This window comes from Ornithorhynchus anatinus, chromosome 8, assembly GCF_004115215.2.
Source record: "Ornithorhynchus anatinus isolate Pmale09 chromosome 8, mOrnAna1.pri.v4, whole genome shotgun sequence".
Taxonomy (NCBI): domain Eukaryota; kingdom Metazoa; phylum Chordata; class Mammalia; order Monotremata; family Ornithorhynchidae; genus Ornithorhynchus; species Ornithorhynchus anatinus.
This window is the reverse complement of record NC_041735.1, coordinates 36,068,851-36,092,166: the sequence shown is the minus strand read 5'-3', so window position 1 is coordinate 36,092,166 and position 23,316 is coordinate 36,068,851. Positions and strand designations below refer to the sequence as shown.

General features: G+C 45.1%; 1 protein-coding gene across 1 annotated transcript in view; it reads left to right on the top strand.

The window, feature by feature from the left end:
• The window catches only part of STARD3NL (STARD3 N-terminal like), a 44,261-nt gene that overhangs the window by 5,749 nt on the left and 15,196 nt on the right, over positions 1-23,316 (top strand). Inside the window, exons 2-3 of the mRNA XM_007666134.4 lie at positions 15,123-15,420; positions 21,452-21,529. Coding sequence (XP_007664324.1) covers positions 15,196-15,420; positions 21,452-21,529 — 303 coding nt within the window. The 5' untranslated portion in view covers positions 15,123-15,195. The remainder of the gene's footprint in view (positions 1-15,122; positions 15,421-21,451; positions 21,530-23,316) is intronic.

Here is a 23,316-nt window from a genome sequence, read left to right as displayed (position 1 = left end):
CCATTTTACAGGTGAGGTACCTGATCTTGGAGAAGTTAACTGACTTTCCCAAGGTTCACATAGCAGGTAAGTGGCGGAGCTGGGATTAGAACCCAGGTCTCTCTGGATCCCAGGCCCATGCTCTGTCCACTTAGCCATGCTGCTTCTCTCTTTCAAGGAAGAGGGTGAGGGGGATGACAGAACCTGTGAGGAGGGAGGTTTCCCAGGTGGGGCTCAAACCACAGACGTCGGCAGAGGGGAACTAGTGGAGAGGTGGGGCAGAGGTCCCAACGGGTAGGCCGCTGAGACCCTCCCATCCCTACATGATTCCATATTAATATTAATAATGGTATTTGTTAAGCCCTTACTACCTGCCAAGCCCTGTGCTAATCACTGGTGTAGTACTCCAGATCAGACACAGTCCCTGTCCCAAAGCTCACAGTCTAAGAAGGAGGGATGATAGGTGTTTTATCCCCATCTTGCAGATGAGTTAGCTGGTAGCATTTCATGGGCATATCATTAGGTGGCTCCTAATAATATTCCAGTAAAATGCTACTGAGGCTGTTTCTCTTCATGTTATTATTATGGTATTTGCTAAGTGCTTACTATGTGCCAGGCACTGTACTAAGCACTGGGGTAGAAACAAGACCATTAGGTTGGACATAGTCCGTGGGGCTCACGTGTCTTCATGTCTTAAGTTTAGACATAGAGAGATGCTTTCTGAATCCCAAACTGTCCACGGCTTTACTTCAGACCTCTCCATGGACTCGGGACTTTCCCAGGTGAATTTCTGGCCCGTCTGCTGTGTTATTTTATTTTTTAAATGGTATTTGCTAAGTGCTTACTGCGTGCCAGGCACTGTCTGAACACTGGATACAAGATAATCAGGTTGGACTCAGTCTCTGTCCCACATGAGACTCACAATCTTAATCCCCATTTTACAAGTGAGGTAACTGAGGCACAGAGTAATGAAGTGACTTGCCCAAGGTCACACATCAGAAAAGTGGCAGAACCGGGATTAGAACTGAGGTCCTTCTGACTGGCAGACCAGTGCTCTGTCTGCTTGGCCAAGCTGCTTCTCTGTGTCCGTACCTGAGGCAGCAACAGCTTTTAGCTTGTGGCAAGCCAGACCTCAGGAGCTAGGTCTCTCCTGGAAGCCCGGAAGACCACCCGGCCCCACCCAAGCCCCATCCCTGGGCACGGAAGCAGCGTGGCCTAATGGAGAGAGCCTGGGCCTGGGAGTTGGCGGACCTGAGTTCTAATCCTGGCTCCACCACTTGCCTGCTGTGTGATCTTGGGCAAGTCGCTTCACTTCCCTGGGCCTCAGTTACTTCAGCTGCAAAATGGGGATAAAACACCTATTCTCCTTCCCTCTTAGACTGTGACTACATTTTATTCAAAGTAATGGCATCTGAGACATTAATTCCACCAACTATTTCCCTCACCCTCTCAAGGTCTCTTGCTTTGAGCTCCATCTTCTGCTGTCAACCTTGGATCCTTTCAGTGAAAATTATTTATCACACTACTCTGCAAAGTAGGAGGACATCTAACACAGCTTGGGAATCTGGAACAGGCAGATTGCCTGGCTAAATCGGTAATTGTCTTGTTTACCGCAACATTTGAGCTATCATTTGGAGACTTTTTTTGCTCTTGTTTTTCAGTCAATTGCAGTGAAAGTGGGCTCAGAACAAAAGAAAGCTACTGTTGCATTTCCGTATTGGCCTCACAAATAGCAGCTCTCTTCATTACTTTCTAAGTTTATGGTATGTTATCTTTGCTGGGGGGGAGGTCACAACCCCTCTCAACTCATATCCAAAAGAGATCTACTCTCCCCCTGCTTCAAAACCTTTCTAAGGACACATCTCCTCCAAGAGGCCTTCCCTGACTAAACCCTCCTTTCCTTTTCTCCCACTCCCTTCTGGATTGCCCTGACTTGCTCCCTTTATTCATCCCCCAACCCCAGCCCTACCACATTTATGTATATATCTGTAATTTATTTGTTCATAGTAATATCTGTCTCTCCCTCTAGATGGTAAGGCTCACTGTGGGCAGGGAATGTGTCTTTTATATTGTTGTGTTTTACTCTCCCAAGAGCTTAGTACAGTGCTCTGCACACAGTAAGCACTCAGTAAATATAATTGATTAATTCCTGGTTCTTGATCTACTCATCCTCTCACTACAGTGGAAGTCCCCTAAAGCTTATTCTTAGTTTTACTGTTCTTGCATAAAACTAAATAGTGGATCCTGATGGGAAACAACTTCAAGTTTCCCAGGAAAAAAAAGTTTTCCAGTTCATCCTTACCTTATTTAACAGTTCAAATTTGGCAGCAACTGTGAGTAAATTTCTGGGCATACTGCATGTACCACATTTGCCATGTGTCGGGAAGAGTTCCAGTCAGGATATGAAGGAATTTGAATCTTGAGTATGAGAAGATGCTTCACCCGGGGTTTTTAAGCAGTTCCAGATTTTTAATATTTTAAACTGGGAGAATGGTTTTCCAGCCTGCTTCCTCAGCTCCTCAGGGCAGTACTACTTTTTCACATGAACCTCATGTCTTGGATCTCCTCCCCTCTAGACTGTGAGCTCGTTGTGGGCAGGGATTGTCACTCTTTATTGTTGTAGTGTACTTTCCCAAGCGCGTAGTCCAGTGCTCTGAACACAGAAAGCGCTTAATCAATTCGATTGAATGAATTCGCTAGTTGCTTTTGTACTGCTTGCAGGTTCAAAGCCCAATCAAGTTGATCTGTAGCCTGATAGAAGCCCTGATGGAATAGTGGATGATGAAATCATTATCCTGAGTGTTTTGACATTGGCAACACTGAGCTCATCTTTTTTTTTTACTGGTACTTGTTCAGTGCTTTCTCAGGTGCCAAACGCTATACTAAACACTGGGGTAGATTTAAGGCAATCAGTTTGGACACAGCCTCCTTCTCACTTGGGGATCACAGTCTAGGTTGGAAGGAGGAGCATTTAATCCCCATTTTACAGATGAGGTAACAGGCCCAGAGAATTGATTTGCTTAAGGTCACACAGCAAAGTGGCAAAACTGGAATTAGAACTGAGGTCCTCTGACTCCCAGGTCTGTGCTGATGATAATAATACCAATACTAAGCTCACTGTGGGCAAGGAATGTGTCTGTTTATTGTTCTACTATACTCTCCCAAGTGCTGAGTATAGCGATCTGCACGCAGTAAGCCCCTCAATATTGAATGAATACTGGTACTACTACTACTACTACTACTAATAATGACAGTATTTATTAAGCACAGATTTCCAAAGGTTAATGTTTGGTTGGAGGAACATTCCAGTACAAATCCATTTGTATGAACGGAGAGGTGCCCATACACAGGCAACTGTCTTCCATATTTTGGAGAAGACACAACTTGTGGGGAGATTTTATCTGCGGGCTGAATGCAGTTAAAAAAGCCATCTCGTAACTGTCAATCTCTTCTGCACGGTGGGCATAATGAACTTTCCTTTGCTGCACTGCCGCAGAGAGCTTCCTCTGGCATTTCGATTCTGCCCCCTGGATTATGGATTTCCTTGAAGCCTCTGATTAAAACTGTGGTAACCGTGCAAGAAATTTTAGGATCATTTGAGAAACCTTTACTTTAAGATCTCTGAAGAAACTCGCCCAGGAAATTGTGGAACTCCTGCTATTTACCGGTGCCAACTATCGTACTCTCCCAAGCGTGTAGTACAGTGTTCTGCACACAGCGCTGCGCTCAATAAATACGATTGATTGGATGACTCAGAGAAACTCCTCACCATTCCTGGAAGAAGAGTTCACGTGCACATCCTACCCTTCTGCAGGACATTGGCACTCCCTGATCAATCAATTGATCGATCAGTCAATTCATCAGTGGTATATATTGAGCGTGTACTCTGGGCAAAGCACTGTACTAAGCCCTGGATAGAGTACAGTATAGCAGAATTGGGAGGCAAATTCTGCCTAAAAGTCTAGAGGACTTTACTAAGTGCTTGGCAAAGTGTGATTCAAAGAGAGTTGGTTGACATGGACCTTGCCCACAAGGAACTTATAGTCTACAGAGGAGACAGATATTAAAATATATTGTGGATGGGGAAAATAGAGTACAAGAATATTTACATAAGTGCTGTGGGAGTGGGTGTGCATTATTATGCTTCAGGGATACACAGCCAAATACATAGTGGATGCGGAGGGGAAGGCAGATAGTGGAAATGAGGACTCAGTCAGAGAACTAGTGACGGTAGGCAGGGCTGGCAAATATTTTTGCCGACTGATGTTTCTCGAACCTGTGTGAAAGCCTGTTTAGTCAATGCAATTAGTGTTACTGAGCGCCCACAGTGTGCTTGGCTGGTGTTAAGCACTTGGCACTGAAGGCCGGCTTCCTGGATGTGGCATTTGGTATCTTTTTCCACCAAACACATGGGTCGTTGATGTTTGTGCCCCGTGTTTTATGAAGTAGGCCAATTGTACTCCGATAATGCCGGCGCTCCGGGTCCCTGCTGTACTTTTCCATTGTTTAAATTAGAAAAGCCTTCTCCTTACCAAAGTAGGTTGAGGCAATAGAAAATTCATCTGAATATCCTGGAAAGCTCAGAAACGATTTGGGTTGGAGGTTAGTCATCGAACTATTTATCTTGGCAGACATAGAGCAGGAAAGAAGCTAGTAGCGTGTTGAGCCGGGAGGCATATCTTCAGAAGCCAAATAAAGATGTGTGGCCTTGCGTTTTGTTTGCTTTCCGGCAGTACTTCAGTTCTGGTACTTCTCTAAGCTTAGGAAACTAGAATGCTGCTCTCTTCACCTATCACTTCCTCCTGCTCCGCCTCTTCCATTCCCCTTTCCTCCTTAGCCCCTGTTCACTAAGTGGCTTTTACAAATGAGCTCAAAAGCTTCGTCTGATGGGAGAGAGTATCAGCGTCCTGCAGGATGGTTAGTGTGATCTAAGCTTGTCTCTATAGCTTTTATAAATGAGCTCAAAAGCTGCTTCTGATGGGAGAGAGTGTTAGCGTCCTGCAGGATGGTTAGTGCGATCTAAGCTTGTCTCTATAGCTTTTACAAATGAGCTCAAAAGCTGCTTCTGATGGGGGAGAGTATCAGCGTCCTGCAGGATGGTTAGTGCGATCTAAGCTTGTCTCTAGCCCGTGAGCTTATTGTGGCTAGGGAGCGTTTCTACCAACTCTTTTATATCACATGCTCCCAAGTGCTGAGTGCTCTGCATTCAGGGAGCCCTCATTAAATGCTATTGATTGACTGGATCAATTTGTGTAGTTATATGATTTATCAAAAACCTCACTAACCTCTGACCTAAGGGAGCGATTTCCCTAACAGAGTGTCGAAAAACTAATTAGGAAGTGAAATGGGCAATTTAAAGAGATTAAAGGAGGGGCTTTTTTCCCCCAGAGTAGTTTCTTTTCAAAGAAGATGTCAGAACCTGTCAGGTCTTCTAGTGTAGTTCTTTTCTGTTCATCTGAGTGATATTAAAAAATGTGCTTATAAGTCTCTTCAGTTTAAATGACAGGAAAGATAAAATGGTAGTTGAAGGAAAATAGGCAGAGTTTGGCTAAAGGTCATCTCTGAATCTCAGTCCTTTGAGAAAGAGGAATTAATAGGCTTTATTGATTTCTGAATGTTGACTCTCAATAAAATCTGCCATTTGTTTCAATATTTTAATTGAAATAAATTAGAATCTATAACTAAATTGAGATGTAAATTTGAGATTGGAACAGTTTACCTTCATAATCTTTCACCTTTCTGATGTAGCTGTCTGGGTGGCTGGAGGACAGATGCTGGGGAAATCTGTTTTAAAATGAAACAGCAGGGCCAAGTGGATAGAGCATGGGCCTGGGAGTTAGAAGGACCTGGGGTCTAATTATGACTCCTCCACTTGTTTGCTGTGTGACCTTGGGCAAGTCACTTCAGTCATTTGAGTGTATTTATTGAGCGCTTACTGTGTGCGGAGCACTGTTCTATGTGCTAGGGAGAATACAGTATAACAATACAGCAGGCACGTTTCCTGCGCACAGCTTCACTTCTCTGTGGCTCAGTTACCTCATCTGTAAAATGAGATTTAAGCGGTGAGCCCCATGTGGGACGGATTAGCCTGTGTCTACCCCAGTGCTTCATACAGTGCCTGGTACATAGCGCTTAATAAATACCATGAAAAAAAGGGGATGCCCCAATACCAAAGAAAAAGGAAAAATTGTGATCCATTAGTCCAGATCCTGAAAGCTGACTTGGTGGGGGTGACTGGCAATTTGATAAGCACTTAGTACAGTGGTTTGCACACAGGTGTTCAGTAAATACAATTGAATAAGCACTAATACAGTATTCCAGGCCTGGCCTGGATTACAGCCACTCGACAGTGTGTGTAGCCCAGGGATACTGTCTACCCTATTTGTTGACTAACCATCGATAGCATCCAGAACTCTGCTTTCGACACAAGGTACCATCACTGCCAGTGAGTGAATTCCTCCTTGTCCCCTTCCCCGACTTCTTTCCCGCTCTCCCCTGTAGCTTTCCTCCCACACCCCGAACTGGACCTTTCACTGACTTATCTCAGCCCCAGGGGCTGGTATTTCTTTTCCCTTTGGAAAACTAGTCTTAGCGACGCCAGCAGTTACTTCCTCAAGCCGGGCACTGGAGCTGCAGCCCCCAGCCCTGTGTGGGACACAGTCCCCCTTCTGCTTCCCCGCTGGTAACCCCACCTCTCCTGCCCTACCCCCTCTGTGGAAATAGGCCCAGAGACAGGCTACGGCAAGATGGGGGGCAACCAGCTGTTGCTGTGATCATGGTTGCTAGCACAGTTGTGCCACTCTTCCCCTTTCTCTGAATTCCCAGATGGTCTGGGGAAACGGAGGGAAGTGGAGACCCAAGTTTGGGGGGTGGGACATGGTGGGGTAGAAAATCATTAGGAACTGGAGAGGTGAAGGGGCAAATGTTTTAAATTTTTTAAAATTTACCTGCAGGGCACAGTCATCAAGTCAAGGTTGGTCCAGGAGGGGGAACTAATTAATCGCTTGAAGTTTCCGGGTAAATTTATCCCACGATTCAGCCATATTTTTGAGGAACATCATCCAGTTGTATCACAGGGTGCAACTTTAGTACCATGTGGACATTATGCCAAATGGGCTATGTGAATGTGATGAAGTTAAAATAACAGGGAAATGTGTCTGCTTATTGTTATATTGTACTCTCCCAAATGGTCCAGTGGACTGCACACAGTAAGAGCTCAATAAATACGAATGACTAACTGATTAGAAAAGAGGTGTTAGAGGGAGGATTCATTCAGGTGTATTTATTGAGTGCTTACTGTGTGCAGAACACTGTACTAAACGCTTGGGAAGGTACAATACAGCAAAAAAGAGACACAATCCCAGCCTACTGTGAGCTCGTAGAGCTGAGGGAGAATAATAGGCCTCAATCTATCAGTGGCATTTATTGAGCATTTACTGTTCGCAGAGCACTGTACTAAACAGTCAGGAAAATACAGCTTAATAGAGCTGGAAGACACGAACCTTGGCCTCAAGAATTTTATAATCTAGGCATGGAGGGGGAAAGTCAGAGAGCGAGGCAGAGGACTGAGAAAGGGAGAGTGAATCAGAGAGTGAGAGGGACAGGAACAGGGGGAGGTAGAAACCACAGAGATAGTAGTGAAAGTTGTTCAGGAGGTGACAATGGAGTCTTCCTCACGCTTGAGTAGTAAGAGGCCCTTACTGGTTCTGTCTTTCAATTAACTGGAATCATGTCCACCGAAGTTGGGCTGAAGAGAATCCATTATCGTTTTGCCTCTCCTTCTAAACTGTGAGCTCGCTGTGGGCAGGGAATGTGTCAACTCCATTGTACTATACTCTCCAAATGTTTAGTACAGTGCTCTGCACATAGTAAGTGCTCAAGATATACCAGAAGCAGCTTGGCCTAGTGGGTAGAGGATGGGCCTGGGAGGTAGAAGGATCTGGGTTCTAATCCTGGCTCCGCCACTAGTCTGCTGTGTGATGTTGGGCAAGTCACTTCACTTTTCTATGCCTCAGTTCCTTTATCTGTAAAATGGGGATTAAGAATGTGATTAAGGGACTGTGTCCGACCCCATTACATTGTATCTGCCCCAGTGCTTATTGTGGTGCCTGGCACAAAGTAAGCACTTAACAAATGCCACAATTATTACTGATTACCTAGGTAGTTAATTCAAATCCAGATGAATACAAAGACAGGAAAACAAAAGCCAGCCCACCTTATTTTCCCCTCTGTGTCAGGCTAAGCTCCCTCTAAGGGAATGCGCATTAAGCATTCTCAAGCATTGCGTAGCAGTTGGCCTAGTGGATAGAGCATGCACCTAGGAGTCACAAGGACCTGGGTTCTAATCCCAGCTCTGCCGCTTGTCTGCTGTGTGACTTTGGGCAAGTCAATTAACCACACTGTGCTTCAGTCACCTCATCTGTAAAATGGGGATTAAGATTGTGAGCTCCAGGTTGGACAGGGGCTGTATCCAACCTGATTATCTTGTATCTACCCCAGCACTTAATACAGTGCCTGGCACATAATAAGCATTTAACAGATGCTATTAAAAAAAATTATCTGGCCTCTACACCTTTTTCTGGACCAGAGCTGGAAGAGAGGAGACTCGGCTCTCCACTCCTCATGGGGAGACAGTGTTTGAGAAGAATTACTCGCACTGGCATTTGATGACCACTCTTTTGTTCCCGGGCCTAGGAATAGCCCCCAAGATCACCTTGGTTTCCGAGCAGTCGAATAGGACTGACTAATAAACTACCGTAAGCCCATCAACGGTGAAATCGCAGGTACTTCAAGCGGAGTCATCGTTGTGCCAGGCTCCGGCTGGGTCTGTGCTTGACAGCAAACTGTCCTTGGTGACATCGAAACATAACAATAAAGTCGCCTCATCTTCCTTTAGCTATGGAAAACAAGGTTTCAGGGCTCCTGGAACTTTTCCATCAGTATCAGGGTACAACATAGTAGTCATCTTGTGGAATTTGCCCAGGGAATAAAGGACCCAATCTCTGCTCTTAAGGAAATTACTGTATAATGGAGCCTTTCTCAGGCTTAGAAGTTGGCTAGTATAGACTAAGACGCTTACTGGTCTGGTCATTTCTACTCAAGTTGGGTTCTAGGGAATCCATCATTGTCTGACCCTTTATCAGTCAGTCATATTGATTGAGCATTTACTCTGCTCAAGGCACTGAAATAAGTATTCTGAAGTGTACAACACAGCAATATGACAGACACATTCCCTGCCTACAATGAGCTTACAGTCTAGAGGGAGTTTACAGGCTAGACTGGAAGCTCGTTACGGGCAGGGAACGCATCTGCTTAATTCTGTTGTAATAATAATAATGTTGATATTTGTTAAGCACTTACTATGTGCCAAGCACTGTTCTAAGTGCTGGGGGTAGATTCAAGTTAGTCCCGTTGTCCCATGTGGGACTCACAGTCTTAATCCCTAGTTTACAGATGAGGTAACTGAGGCACAGAGAAATTCTTGCCCAAAGCCACACAGCTAAGTGGCGGAGCTGGGATTAGAACCCACGACCTCTGACTTCCAAGCCGGTGCTCTTTCCTCTGAGCCACGCTGCTGTTGTACTCTTCCTTAGTACAGTGCTCTGCATGGTAAGCACTCAATTAACATCACCGATCAATTGATTATGTAGGTAGTGGGCCAAAACTGAGCCTTGTCCTTCCTTGAAAGTTCAGGTTGGGGGTGGGTGAGAAGGTTTTAAAGGAGCTGTGGTGAGCAGGAATGGACAGAATTTGACAAGAAGCATCTGTGTATGTATTTCTGCAATACTAACTCTTCACCGTGAAGGCCACTGCTTTTGAATAAGGAGCTAAAACTGCCACAGGCCCTTTACAAAGCCAACGGCAAAGATAGGCTTGGTAATTTTTTATATCATTGCCACCCAGCTGGCTGGGCAGCAGAGTTTAACGGAAAGAGTCCGGCCCTGGGAGTCAGGGGATGTGGGTTCTAATAACCGATCTGCCACTTGCCTGTTCTGGGATCTTGGGCAAGTCACTTCACTTCTTTGTACCTCAGTTTCCTCATCTGTAAAATGGAACTTCAATACTTGTTCTCCCAACCCTTGGACTGTGAGCCCCAAGTGGAACAGGGACTTTATCTGACCGGATTATCTTGTACTTACTCCAGTGCTTAGTACAGTGGTCGGCACTTAGTAAACACTTAACAAATACTATTCTTTATTAAAAGCAGTATTATAAACAGTAATATTAGTATTTCTAATTATTATTATTATTATTGACCTCTTACCCACATTTTACCGATGGCCTGCAATGACCTCCCTCCTCATTATCAGACAGATAACTGTTCTCCCCCACTTCAAAGCCTTATTGAAGGCACATCCCCTTCAAGAAGCCTTCCCTGACTTAAACCCTGCCTCACTCTTACTTGCTCCTTCAGTCATCCTCTCTCCCATCCCCACAGCACATATGTATATAACTGTATAGATCTGTAATTTATTTATTTGTTTATATTAATGTCTGTCACCCTCTCTAGTCTGTGAGCTCGTTGTAGACAGGAATGTGTCTTTTATATCATACTCTCCCAACCGCTTAGTATTCATTTATTCTATCATATTTATTGAGCACGTACTGTGTGCAGAGCACTGTACTAAGCACTTGGAAAGTACAATTCAGTAACAGAGGTACAATCCCTGCCCACAATTGGCTCACAGTCTAGAAGGGGAGAGGCAGACATCAAAACAAGTAAACAGGGATTGGTAGCATCATTATAAATAAATAATATTATAGATTATACACATCATTATTAAAAATAAATAGAATTATAGTTATAAATATGTAGATATATACACAGTCCTTTGGGCCGGGGAGGGAGGTAGAGCAAAAGGAGTGAGTCTGGGTGATGGGGAGGGGAGGGGGGCGTGCTTTGCACACAGTTAACGTTCAATAAATATGATTGATTCCTGTACTGACATGGGGGATTTCTGATCAATCAGTTGCTTTAGTATTTCTTATTCCAGGTAAGATGATAGAACGTGTTTCTACTGCATTGCTGTCACCACGTTGGCCTTCTATCTTGTCCTCTCCCCAGGGCTGGTTCTGCCCCATCCTCATCAAAGTTTCCACCATCATCACCGTGGCTGACACCTCCAACCCACAGCTACCAGTCCCCGGGACTAGTGTTAATCTCCACTCTGAATAGGAGTGCGGCATTAGAGTATTCTCAACTTTTTTTTTACCCCCTTAAAGCCATTTTGGCGAATTTGTTCCCACCAAATGGAATTGTTTGGACCCCGATTTACTTAGGATTTCCAGAATGAACTCCTGGTTTTCTGACAGATGTCTCTGGGGTCTTGTGACCTCAACTTCAGCAACTGGCCTGGTAACCCACTTGGTATTCTACTGGCATTGCCCACATCTCGTCATCCCAAGGACCCAGCTGGCTCGGGGGTGGAATTTTTGACTAATGCTGTTGGATTTTTTAAAATCTAAATTTGCTGACTCTGAGGGAGCGTTTTTACTTACCCAATTCCCATCCCACATATGACTCTGTCAGCTGAGGAAGGATAAAAGCCAAACTTAACACCAGCCGGAACAGCCTCTGTGGAAGTGCTTTCTCAGCACTCTCCCCATCTCCCCTGAAATGCAGGGGAAAGAGTTCATTGTTTATCTGCAAAAACGCTGGGTTCTTTCAAAAATATTTTTTCACAAAAGCAAGACAAAAACAAGTTCTGAAGAAAAAGTGACTGGGAGTTTGTATGTCCATTTTAGAACATATGTATTTATTATCTCCAAAATGCATTTCGGTGACTGGCTTATTTAAATTCCCCAAGCAGATCGCTGTTCCCGTGCAGTGAGTCTGGAAAGGATGCCATGGGAAATGGCTGGAGGTCAGACTTTTGAAAAAGTCTTATGTCAGTGGTGTGTCACCAGATTCGGGGTTGACCGGTCTGAACTGCCACGTGTCTGCAGTGCGTGACCTTGGACAAGTCACTTAACATTTCTGTGCCTCAGTTACCTCACCTGTAAAAATGGAGAGTAAGACTGTGAGCCCCATGTGAGACAGGAATTGTGACCAACCTGATTAATGTGTATCTACCCCAGTACTTAGAACAACAGTGCCTGTCATATAGTAAGAGCTTAAATACTATTTTTTTTCTTTAAAGCCCACTGAGCATTCTTTGACCCTCCACTCTCGAAGATTGTAGCAAATTCTTGTCACAGAATTGGTTATGGAGCAAAAATGTTGCTGTCCTTTTGTCTCCCAGGAAACATTTCAGTTGCTTTACCAGTCTGCCAATCTTTATTGTTTTTGAGTTGTGTATTGGTTGCTCTTCTTTAAAGACCAAGATGATGCTTTTGTCTGTGAGGTTTTTATAAATCGATTAGTCAGTGGTATTTATTGAGCACGTACTGTGTGCAGAGCACTGTACTAAGCTCTTGGGAGAGTACAAGATAACAGAATGGGTAGACATCTTCCCTGCCTAATTTATCTGTGTATGGAAGGATTCCTGAGAAGACCTTTGGTTTTTGTGTAACTGCTGCCATTAGCCTGCTGGAAGACTGTGGGCAAGACACAACTCTTTGTACCTCAGTTTCCTCATCTGTAAAATAGGGATGGTAATGCTTGCCTCTCCTTACCACAGAGGGGTGTCATGAGGCCAAAAGGAGGTAATTGATAGGAAAGTGCTCTGGAAAAATAGAAGCAATCTATACAGAAGCACTGTATAAATCCAAAATATTATTTTATTATTTCCACATTAGGTGTCTATAAAAGACTGTTTCATGTGACACTGTTACATTTACTTCCCATGATGCCTGGTGTTGCATTTGTTTTTTTTCCCTCTTTGTGCCACAATTTTCTCCAAGCCTCCATTTTAAGACATCATTTCATTTCTAATTTGTTGCTTGCCAGGCCAGTATGTTCTCCCCTCCTGTCTCCCAGCTGCCTAGGCTCTGTCATGTGAAAAAAAATTAATACTTGTGATATTTGTTAAGCACTTTCTATCTGCCAAGCACAGAACTAAGCAGCGGGGTAGATAACCAATTAATCAGGTCGGATACAGTTCCTGTCCTACATGGGGGGTCACGATCTAAGTAGGAGGGAGAGCAGGTATTGAATCCCCATTTTACAGATGAGGAAACAGAGGCTCAGAGAATTTAAGTACTGGCCCAAGGTCACACAGCAGGCAACTGGCAGAACCAGAGATAGACCCAAGTCCTTTGACTCCCAGGCCCGGGCTCTTTTCACTAGGCCGCCTTTCTTCCCATTGTTTTCAAATAGTAAATCTCTAAGTCACAATGCTTTCCAAAGAGCTTATTAATTATGACACTCCTTCTGGAGATAAGTAGGTAAAAGATATTGTTTCCCCAACAATTAATATTCCACTGGTCCCTCAAGTGTGGTAGCTGCCATAAAATTGAGTCAGAGCTAACTAATGCAGATCGGTTGTGTAAATGTGCCCGTTCTTTTGGCACCAGGTGGAATTGTTTTGCCAAGGATTCGGAATCACGGAGCTTGTCACCATCCTGCGACAGTTGAGAGAAAGGGGATGTGTGGGATTAGAACCCAGTTCTCTTGTCTCGCAAGTTCATTATCTCTTTCTTGCCGGGCCAAAATTGCTGGCTTTGAGTGGTGGCAGAGCGAATCGCAAATGGGAATTTTCCTTCGAGGAGCTGCTGGAATCAATCAGACATATTTATTGAGTGCTTTCTGTGTGCAGAGCACTGTACTAAACACTTGGGAAAATACAGTACCACAGAGTTGGCAGTCACGATCCCTGCCCACAAGGAGCTCACAGTCTACAGGGGGAGAGAGATCTTACAGATAGGGGAAATAGTGGAGTGTAAGGATATGTACCTAAATGCTGTGGGGCTGGGTGAGAATCAAAGTGTTTAACACAACCAAGGGCATAGTCGATCCAGAGGGGAAGATGGATAGGGGAGAGCTTAGCCAGGAAAGCCTCTCGGAGGTGATGTGATTTTAGGAGGCTTCTGAAGGTAGGGTAAGTGGTGGATTTTGGGATATGAACAGGGAGGGAGTTCCAGACCCGAGAGACGTTGAGGGCAAGGGGTCAGCAGTGGGATAGAGGAGATGGGGATACAAAATTTCACTAGTTCAGGTTTGTGAGATCTCAGTCAATTGGGTATTTAGTGAATATGTACTGTATGCGGAACATGCTTGCAGTGAGGAAGGGGTTTCTAATTAGAATTTGAATGTACTAGAATTCCAGCTTAAGAACAGGCCTCACTTATATGGACTGCTTGACATCCCCCGAAAATCAGTAGTAGGATCCCAGTTATTCTGTGAGATGAACCATCCTTTGTTCTCAACTCTTCCTACTCTGGACCCTTTGCTGGTGCCTTTCCCCCAGACTGGAAAGCTCTTCATTTTCAGCTGGGCCAAATGCATCCCTCCCATTCTTCAAAGTCTTTTAAAAAAGAAGCCACCTCCTCCAGGAAGAATCCCCTGATAACTCTGCTGCACCTTCACTATCACACCATTCATTCCCTCAGCCACCTCAGCTCTCCTCTACCCTCACTGGCGCCCTCCTTACAATATTTGTTATTTATATATCCACTTGGGTTTAGTATTTGTACCTAGCACTCTTAACTTCTGCTCAAATGCTAGTTTGTTGCCGTCTTCTTCAGTAGATTGTAAGCTCCATGTGTCTTTTTCTTCAGTAGCTCCTACAAGCATGTTGCAACCAGGCTCTATAAATGAGCTGATGATTGATGGTTCAAAGCCAAGTCTGTCATGGCATGGTTTGAGCTGGTCCAGGAAGTACTTCCACTGACTGTGACTTTTCAGGGCCTCCCTTGGGTGGAAATAGAGGCAGTGTTTTTTACCTTAGGTTGATCAACTCATTCTGCTTCATTCAGAGTTTCCAAATGACACCGCCTCCTGCCCCAACCCCCGGGTTTTCCCTTTTTCCTTCGCCCTCTTCTGTACAACAATCTTCATTGAACAAATTCATTATTTTACTCCCCGTGGAAGGTTTCTAGGACCTAAAAGCGTTAGAGTTTCCTCTCGGATAGAAGTGATGCTATAGCTTTCCACCGACCCCAGATTCTTGGTTACCCCTTGGCAAACATGGCTGCGTGGACCTCACCGCCCTTCCTAAATGGCGATTAACTTTGTTCACTTGTTTCCTTTCCCCTTGCCTCAGGTCTCTCCCCTCTATGGATCTGGCTGCTAGTGATGGTAAAGCCAGGAAGAGGCTCCTTTAAACCGCTCACAGGATGAATCACCTGCCAGAGGATGTGGAAAACGCCCTCAGCAGTAGCCAAGTCTCCCACGCGTCCTTGCGGGATGTCCACACCATCAACCCAACCCAGCTGATGGCCAGGATCGAGTCGTACGAAGGCCGGGAAAAGAAGGGCATATCGGACGTCAGGAGGACTTTCTGCCTGTTCGTCACCTTTGACCTCTTATTTGTCACTCTGCTGTGGATAATAGAGTTAAATGTAAGTTTGACTTTCCTGAAGATACAGTTTTCTACTTAGGTCTCTGATACCTGAAGGATCAGTGGGAAGAATAATAAGGTCGCTTTTCTTTTTTTTTTTTTTTTACAGATTCTAGTTCACGACTTTAGTATGCAGAATTGCTTTCAGTTTAGGGGAGTGGCTGTTCCCTGGCCAATTGAATGCCCTAATTCTCCGATTTAAAACATCTTGGTTAATCCCACCCCAGTTCAACCTAAGTTCCTTTTTTATGTGTCCTTTGTCTTTTGAATTAGTGATCATTTACCACATCGAAATACCTCAGAATCCCATCGTAGCTCTGGCTGGGAACTTAAATGGGGTTCTATTGCCTCTGCTTTACCTGTATCTATTTAACTTATTTTTTTTTTAACCTTTTGGCTAGAGGTTTTCATTTGGCTTGCGCTTCTTGGAGTAGGATTATTATTCTGGGCTAGGGGAGAATCTGTTCGCCGAGGGCTCTGCTTGACTCATTTGTCAAAGTGGCTCGCCTGCGTTGGCCATGACTTTTCCCAGACTTTTTTGTGTCCCATGGCCCCATTGGTTGACCTTATTTCTCTCATCTACTCAAGTGTCTTGGAGGCCTGCAGTTAGGTCCATTATTGTCTCAAGTTGCTGGGTGGCTGCAATAACCTCCAGTCCAGGGAGGACAGGAACAGGAAGCTGCCAACTTTTTATTGCCTGACCGTTTTCCTTCTTGTGATGTAGGATCCACTAGGGTTTGGTAGTTGGGTGGAACCAGATTGGCCTAGGGCTCCCCTGAGAATGCAGACGGCTTGGGGGACTCCAAACCTCAGGACTCGAGAATGTTTTTGAAAGGTGGGCTTAGGACTCACCACCGCTTTTAGTTAGTTGTCCCTTTTAGGGGTCTGAAGGCTCAGAGATTAGGTAACTCCCTGAGGGCTGGTTTGCTGGTTCTGAAATGCTCCGGGGACCCATGATCCATCTGGACCTACAGAACCATGTCTGGGGAACTCTAGTCACGCCTGTAGATTTGGGGTGAGCTGGATCCCACTCTCAAACGGGTAGGAAATGGCAGTCAAGCGTTCCACAGCTCTCGCTTGGGCACCGCCTGCTGACATTATTCCAGTTGGAAGATTTTCCTCCTGGGCAGCTCCTACCAGCCTCCCAGGACATTGGGAGGAAGCTGTGGCCACAGACACCTGAGAATAGAAGTGGAAGGAGGGCTGGGAGAGTCGAGGATGCCAAATTTTGGTGGTTTTGCACTTTGTTTTAGGAGGATCGGGATTAAGATTTTAAAATGAGCTTTGAATCATATTTGCACTAGAGGCAACGTGCTCTAGATCAGCATTCTCAAAGCCTACAGCATGGAGTCCAGAGCATTCAAAGAAACGTACGTGACAGGTGGGGTCACCCTGGCTGAAGAGAACCAACAGCACCAAGGACTTTTCATAGAGGTGTTCAGTGCTGCGAGGATTTCTGTGCATCCCTGAAGAGTATGCGGCACTAACCTCGCTACAGACAAGGAGGGAATCTTAAAGAGAAGACATCAGTTCTTCATTCTTCCTTTATCACATCATCTGCTAGCACCCATGAGGCCCTCTGAAGAGGGCAGAACTCGTAACATGTGAAAACTTGGCCAGCACTCCAATTTTTAATAAAGTTACCTGGCAAAGATCTCTGGTTTATCCGGCGAGATCAACAAGTGGAGTTCGTGTTTGTGGGGTTGCATTCCACTCACTCACCTGCATAGCTTCTTTTTCAATATAGGCACTGCTAAGAAAAGATGCTCCCGTTAATCCCACCTTCAAAAAGAAAGCAGAGAGCACTGAGAGTGGAAATATCTCCCTGGTCTTTGGGGCTGGCAGGATGCCAGTCAGGTGCCGAAGAACATCCAATCTGTTCACTCCTGGATTTGCAGTGTGTCTTCAGACTGCTGCTTCTGACACCGAGGAGAAGTGCAGGAGTCATCGTCAAGACCTGGGCACGGTGTTTCTAGGCCACATAAAAACTTTTGATGGCAGCAGCAGACTGATCTCTGAGCTCTCGGAACTGCCCAGCCAGATTGGCTGACTTGAAGAGTGAGTCAAGAGCCTCGGGTTACCCCTCATCGATAAGATGCAAGGCCAGGGTCAGAGAACACCTTATCTACCTCTTTCCCAGTCACTAATGGGATCAGCAGATCAGTTGATCAATCAATGGTATTTGTTGAGCACTTGTTTGCAGAGCACTGAACGAAGTCTTTGGGAGAATACAACAATACAACAGACACATTCCCTGCCCAGAAGGAGTTGGCAGACTAGAGGGAGAGGATGCAGCCTTATTCATCCTCGCACAGACAGCCGTTCCAAAAGACTGCTGTAAGCCCGGAAGCTGGGCTCTGGAGAGCTTCCCAGAGGATTGGAAGTGCATCCCCAACCCTGCAGACTAAAAATATCATTATGGTATTTGAATTCATTTTACAAGAACTACTTTATGCCAACGACTATGCTATAAAATAGCGGGGTCAAAGCCTTTTCAACTAGAGACCCTCCAACCCAAAACGTTAATGTGGCTAAGCATGGCAGGATCAAGCAAGAACCTTTAGCCAGAATGGGGAGCAGACAGCAGGTGTTCCCAGACAGTGATAATAATACTAATACTACTAATAGTGGTATTTGTTAAGCTCTCAGTGTGCCAAGTGCTGGGGTAGATACGAGGTAATCAGGTTGGACACAGTCCCTGTCCCACATGGGGCTCACGTTCTTAATCCCCATTTTCCAGATGAGGTAACTGAGGCACAGAGAAGTGAAGTGACTTACTCAAGGTCACACAGTAGGCAAATGGCAGAGCTGGGATTAGAACCCACCTCCTCTGACTCCCAGACCTGTGCTCTTTCCACTAGACTTTTCTTCTTCAAAGACAGGTGGGCATAGGGTAGCGAGCACTGGGGTAGATGCATTGTTATCAGATTGGTCACGGTCCCACATGGCGTTTATAGTCTAATGGGGAAGGATGGGAGAACAGGTATTTTATCCCCGTTTAACAGATGAGATAACTGAGGCACAGAAATGATGTGACAGGCCCAGAACCACACAGCAAACAAGTAACCACCCTGCCCTGCCATTAGTTGTAAAGTGTGTAGCGTATAGCCAGCACTGTTGAAATCAATCAGCGGTGTTTATTAAATAATGTTGGTATTAGTTAAGCACTTACTATGTGCAGAGCACTGTTCTAAGCGCTTGGGTAGACACAGGGGAATCAGGTTGTCCCACGTGGAGCTCACAGTCTTAATTCCCATTTTACAGATGAGGTAACTGAGGCACAGAGAAGTTAAGTGACTTGCCCACAGTCACACAGCTGACAAGTGGCAGAGCCAGGGTTCGAACCCATAATCTCTGACTCCAAAGCCGGTGCTCTTTCCACTGAGCCACGCTGCTTCTCATGCTTAAACTAAGCATTATTAAATGCTTAGTGTGCAGAGCACTGTACTAAGTGTTTGGGAGAGTTCAATAATCTAGGCTGTAAACTCACTGTGGGACTTTGGCGAGCATGAAACTCCCAGTATTGGAGAGGCTGTGGCGCCAGGATGGGGAAGGGGGGGCGTCTCCAAAATGGAGCAGCGGCACACTGCAGCCCACAGTGGTGGTTAAATAAAAAATGATACAGCACACCTGTGTGAGCTGCAAGTGAAGGAGACCCACAAAGGACTCGCTTGTTCTAGAAGGTACCTGAACAAGAAAGCCTGCAGGTGTCCAAGATCTACTTTGGAATCAGCATAAAGTTGATGCCACTGAATTCTGCTGCCTTTTGAGATCTTTGGTTGTAGCAGTAATTGAGATTGTTAAGCGCTTACTATGTGCTCAGCACTGGCGTAGGAGCAGTTAATCAGATCGGACACAGTCCTTGTCCCACATGGGGCTCCCCTTGGAAGGGGAAGAGAGGAAAGGTATGGAACTGAGACACAGGGGAGTGAAGTGATTTGCCCAAAGTCCCACAGCGAACTTACTGTCAAGAGTATTGCACTCTCCCAAGCGCTTAGTACAGTGCTCTGCATTTAATGAGTACCACTGATGGATTGATTTCAACACTGCTGGCAATACACTATAAGCTTAGCATCTAATGGCAAAGCATTCATTCATCATTCAGTCGTATTTATCGAGTGCTTATGTGTGCGGAGCACTGTACTAAGTACTTAGAATGTACAGTTTGGCAACAGATAGAGACAATCCCTCTCCAACAACGGGCTCTCGGTCTAAAAGACAGGGTTGCCACTTGTCTGCTGTGTGGCCTTGGGCCTGTCATAACATTTCTGTGCCTGTTACCTCATCTGTTAAATGGTGATAAAATACCTGTTTTCCCCTCCTTCCCCCTTAGACTATAAACCCCACATGAGACTATGACCCATCTGATAACAATGCATCCACCCCAGGCCTTTTTATAGTTCTTGGCCTTATAGCAAGTGTTTAACAAGCACCATTTTAAGAAAAAGAGAGTATAAACAATAAGGTACTGTAACACAATCTGCCAGCATCAAGGCAGCGTCCAGTGAATCGCAGATTTGCTGCCCTTAAGATACCCAAGACTTGCTACAACATGAGCTGAAGTGGGAGAGATTGAACAAAGAGGGCAGAATATTGGATCAAGCCAAACCTCAGCTGATGTGGTCATCAGATGTCTAAGCATCAGAAACGAGGTGCTCCTTGGAGCAGATGGCTCGAGAAGATCACCGCACGAGAGACGGATTTGCAGATGCACCAAGGGTCAGTGTGTGTGCATTCAAATTGGATGGGACTGTGGAATATGCCCTCAGCCATATTTATCCACGCAGGTAAAAATCTCACCACCAGCATCGTCTCTGAAACCAAAGATCGGGGAGGGGAAAAAGTGAACCATTTCAATCTTTTCTCCTTAGAGTAGGTTCATTTTGTTCTTCGAAAAACTCGTGTGAACGGAATTTCCAGAAGTGTGCCAGGAAGATTCCTGGTGACTTGCGCTTCCATTTGAATACACTCTTCAAAAGGCATTACTGGTGTGGTAGACAAGTTAATATGCACTGGATTTTTGTAGCCGGATTTTAAACGGGACTCTCACTCACGCCTCTCTATACAGAGTATCTATGGGCCCTCTCACTCACAGTTAACTTCTCTTCCGTTTGAATTTGAATTTGGGTGGTCGTGTGTGTGTGGGTGTGTGTTTTGCCTATCGAAATTACTTCCCGATCAATCGATCAATAATATTTATCGGGCGCCTACCACCGGCGGTGCGTGGGCGAATACAGAAGACGGGGAAAGACGATCTCTTCTCTCGAAGAGTTTCTAATATTATGGGGAGATAAGGAGATGAATGTATACGTGGAGGAGGTAAAGTGAGGAGGGTGGCTGTTGGGTGACGTGATCAGAGGTGGTTGAAATTTATTAGGGAATGGCTCCCGGGGGAGGTAGGCTTTTAGGAAGGCTTAGAAGATGAGTTAAGTCCTTCGAGTGAAACCAAGATGGTCCTAAGGTGTACTGGGTTGCGTTCCCACAAATGGCAGATGTCTATTGGTCACTCTGACTGTCCTCTGCATGATGAAGGGATCTTTGGCCTGGAGGGACAGGAAAGATGACTTAAGCCAGGTGGATACCGTTAGTTGATACCTCTCACAGGTAGTTTCTGGTGAAGGGTCTGGCGTAACTTCCCAACCCAGTAGAATCCAATATTGTACAATTGGAAAGCCTATCATCCAAATGTCAGCCTTCCAGCCAACGAGTTATCTGAACTCAGGCTAATTTAAATGGTCAAAGAACAGAACAGAATTGACACATATTTTCTCTAGGCAGCTCAACAATATTGGTTTTGGCTCTCTTAACCAACCTCTGTTCCCGGTGTTTTTACTAGGAAGATTGAGATAATTTTCCTTCTGTTTTGAAGCCTTTTTGATCCTTAATGCTTGCTATAATCTATCGCTTCTCCCTTCTCCAGCATTCCTGTCAGGTGAAGTAAGTGAAAAAATACTTTGGAAAATGTCGGTTTCGCCACTTGTTTTTGCAGCCTTAACTCTTCTTCTCTCATCACCATTTTTCCCCCCTCCTAGGTGAATGGGGGCATCGAGACCACTTTAGAGAAGGAAGTTTTACATTATGACTACTCTTCTTCTTATTTTGATATATTTGTAAGTATTTGCCACTTTTCATTTCCTAAGACATTGACATGAAACAAGAAGGTACACTTTTTTCAAATAGCTTTCCATTCCGTCCTCACGTTCCCTTTTTCCTGAAATAACATGTCAGGGGGCTTACTTGAATCAACCCCGCATCCTTGATGTATTTATCCAAGCCATATGATGGTCTTTCTGTTTGAGAAGACTCCCATTCCATTAGGGCATTGGCCAGTAGTTATGTGGCGAGAATGGTAGGAATGATCAGTAATGAGATCAGTGAGTTCCAGTAGGTTTTCCAAGTGGTGTTTCTACTCTCGGGATTGAGATGGAGACTTGGAAAACCCCCTTTCTTCTTGTTGCAGGGCAGTAAAGGAACCCAGGATGCCCAAACTGCGATTTTGACTTCTTAAAGTTGACATTTGTGTATGGAACCAATTTACTTAGTCGTATTTATTAATAATAATAATGTTGGTATTTGTTAAGCGCTTACTATGTGCAGAGCACTGTTCTAAGCGCTGGGGTAAACACAGGGGAATCAGGTTGTCCCACGTGGGGCTCACAGTCTTAATCCCCATTTTACAGATGAGGGAACTGAGGCACAGAGAAGTTAAGTGACTTGCCCAGAGTCACACAGCTGACAAGTGGCAGAGCTGGGATTTGAACTCATGAGCCCTGACTCCAAAGCCCGTGCTCTTTCCACTGCGCCACGCTGCTCCTCTAATTTATTGTGTGCTTACTATGTGCAAAGCACTGTACTAAGTCCTCGGGAGAGTACAATACAACAGAATTCCCCAGAACGCTCTCCTTGCAAATTACCAAACAGCAGGAATAACCACTGGAGATTCAGATGGCAAGAATAAGTTACTGAGTTTATTGGGCTGTAAAATGCTGCAGATTAGAAGATACATCAAAATTGCACCATGGGCAATTTAGGAAAAGAAATGTGTCAAGCAGAAGTATTTATTGAGCACTTACTGTGTGCAGAGGACTGTACTAAATGCTTGGGAGAGCACAGTATAACAGAGTCGGTAGACACGTTCCCTGCCCACGACGAGCTTACAGTCCAGAAGACAAGCTCACAGTCTAGAGGAATGTTAATATTCATGAAAATACCAACAAATTGGAATAATCCAGCATTACAGCCCAGCCCCTGCCCCATTTCCTTCATGAATAAGTGGGAGAAGACATTTCCCAGGTGACTTCTCATCTCTCTGGGGAAGTTTCTGGTTTGGAGAACCTGTAAGTAGAGCCCTGATCTCCAGAGGAGCAAGCTAACGGTCATGACTGCATGCGGATCAGGGTTTCCTGGAGTGAAGGACATGATCTCAGGGGATTCAAAGGATGGGTTATTCCTGCTGGGTCACGCTGTATTGATCAAGCGATAGATGGTATTTATTGAGTGCTTATTATGTGCAGAGTACTGTACTAAGCGCTTGGGAGAGTACAACAAAATTAGCAGCAGACGTGATCCGATGCGGTCACTTTCCCTTGGATGGCAGTCTCTATCAGACCCTCAGATGTAGGGCTATCATGATATCTTTTTCCCAAAAATGTGAATCAATCAGTGGTATTTATTGAGCGCTTACTATGCGCAGAGCACTGTACTAAGTGCTTGGGAGAGTATAATACGACAGACTTAGCGGACACGTTCCGTGCCCATAACGGGCTTACAGTCCGGAGGGGACTGAATTCAAAATTACATTTTAATTGCTGGCTACAATATAGATGGAAAATAGCGGTGGGCCCCCACAGTGCCCTCACAGTGCCCTCTCTGCTTGGACCTCTGGAAGACCCCCAAA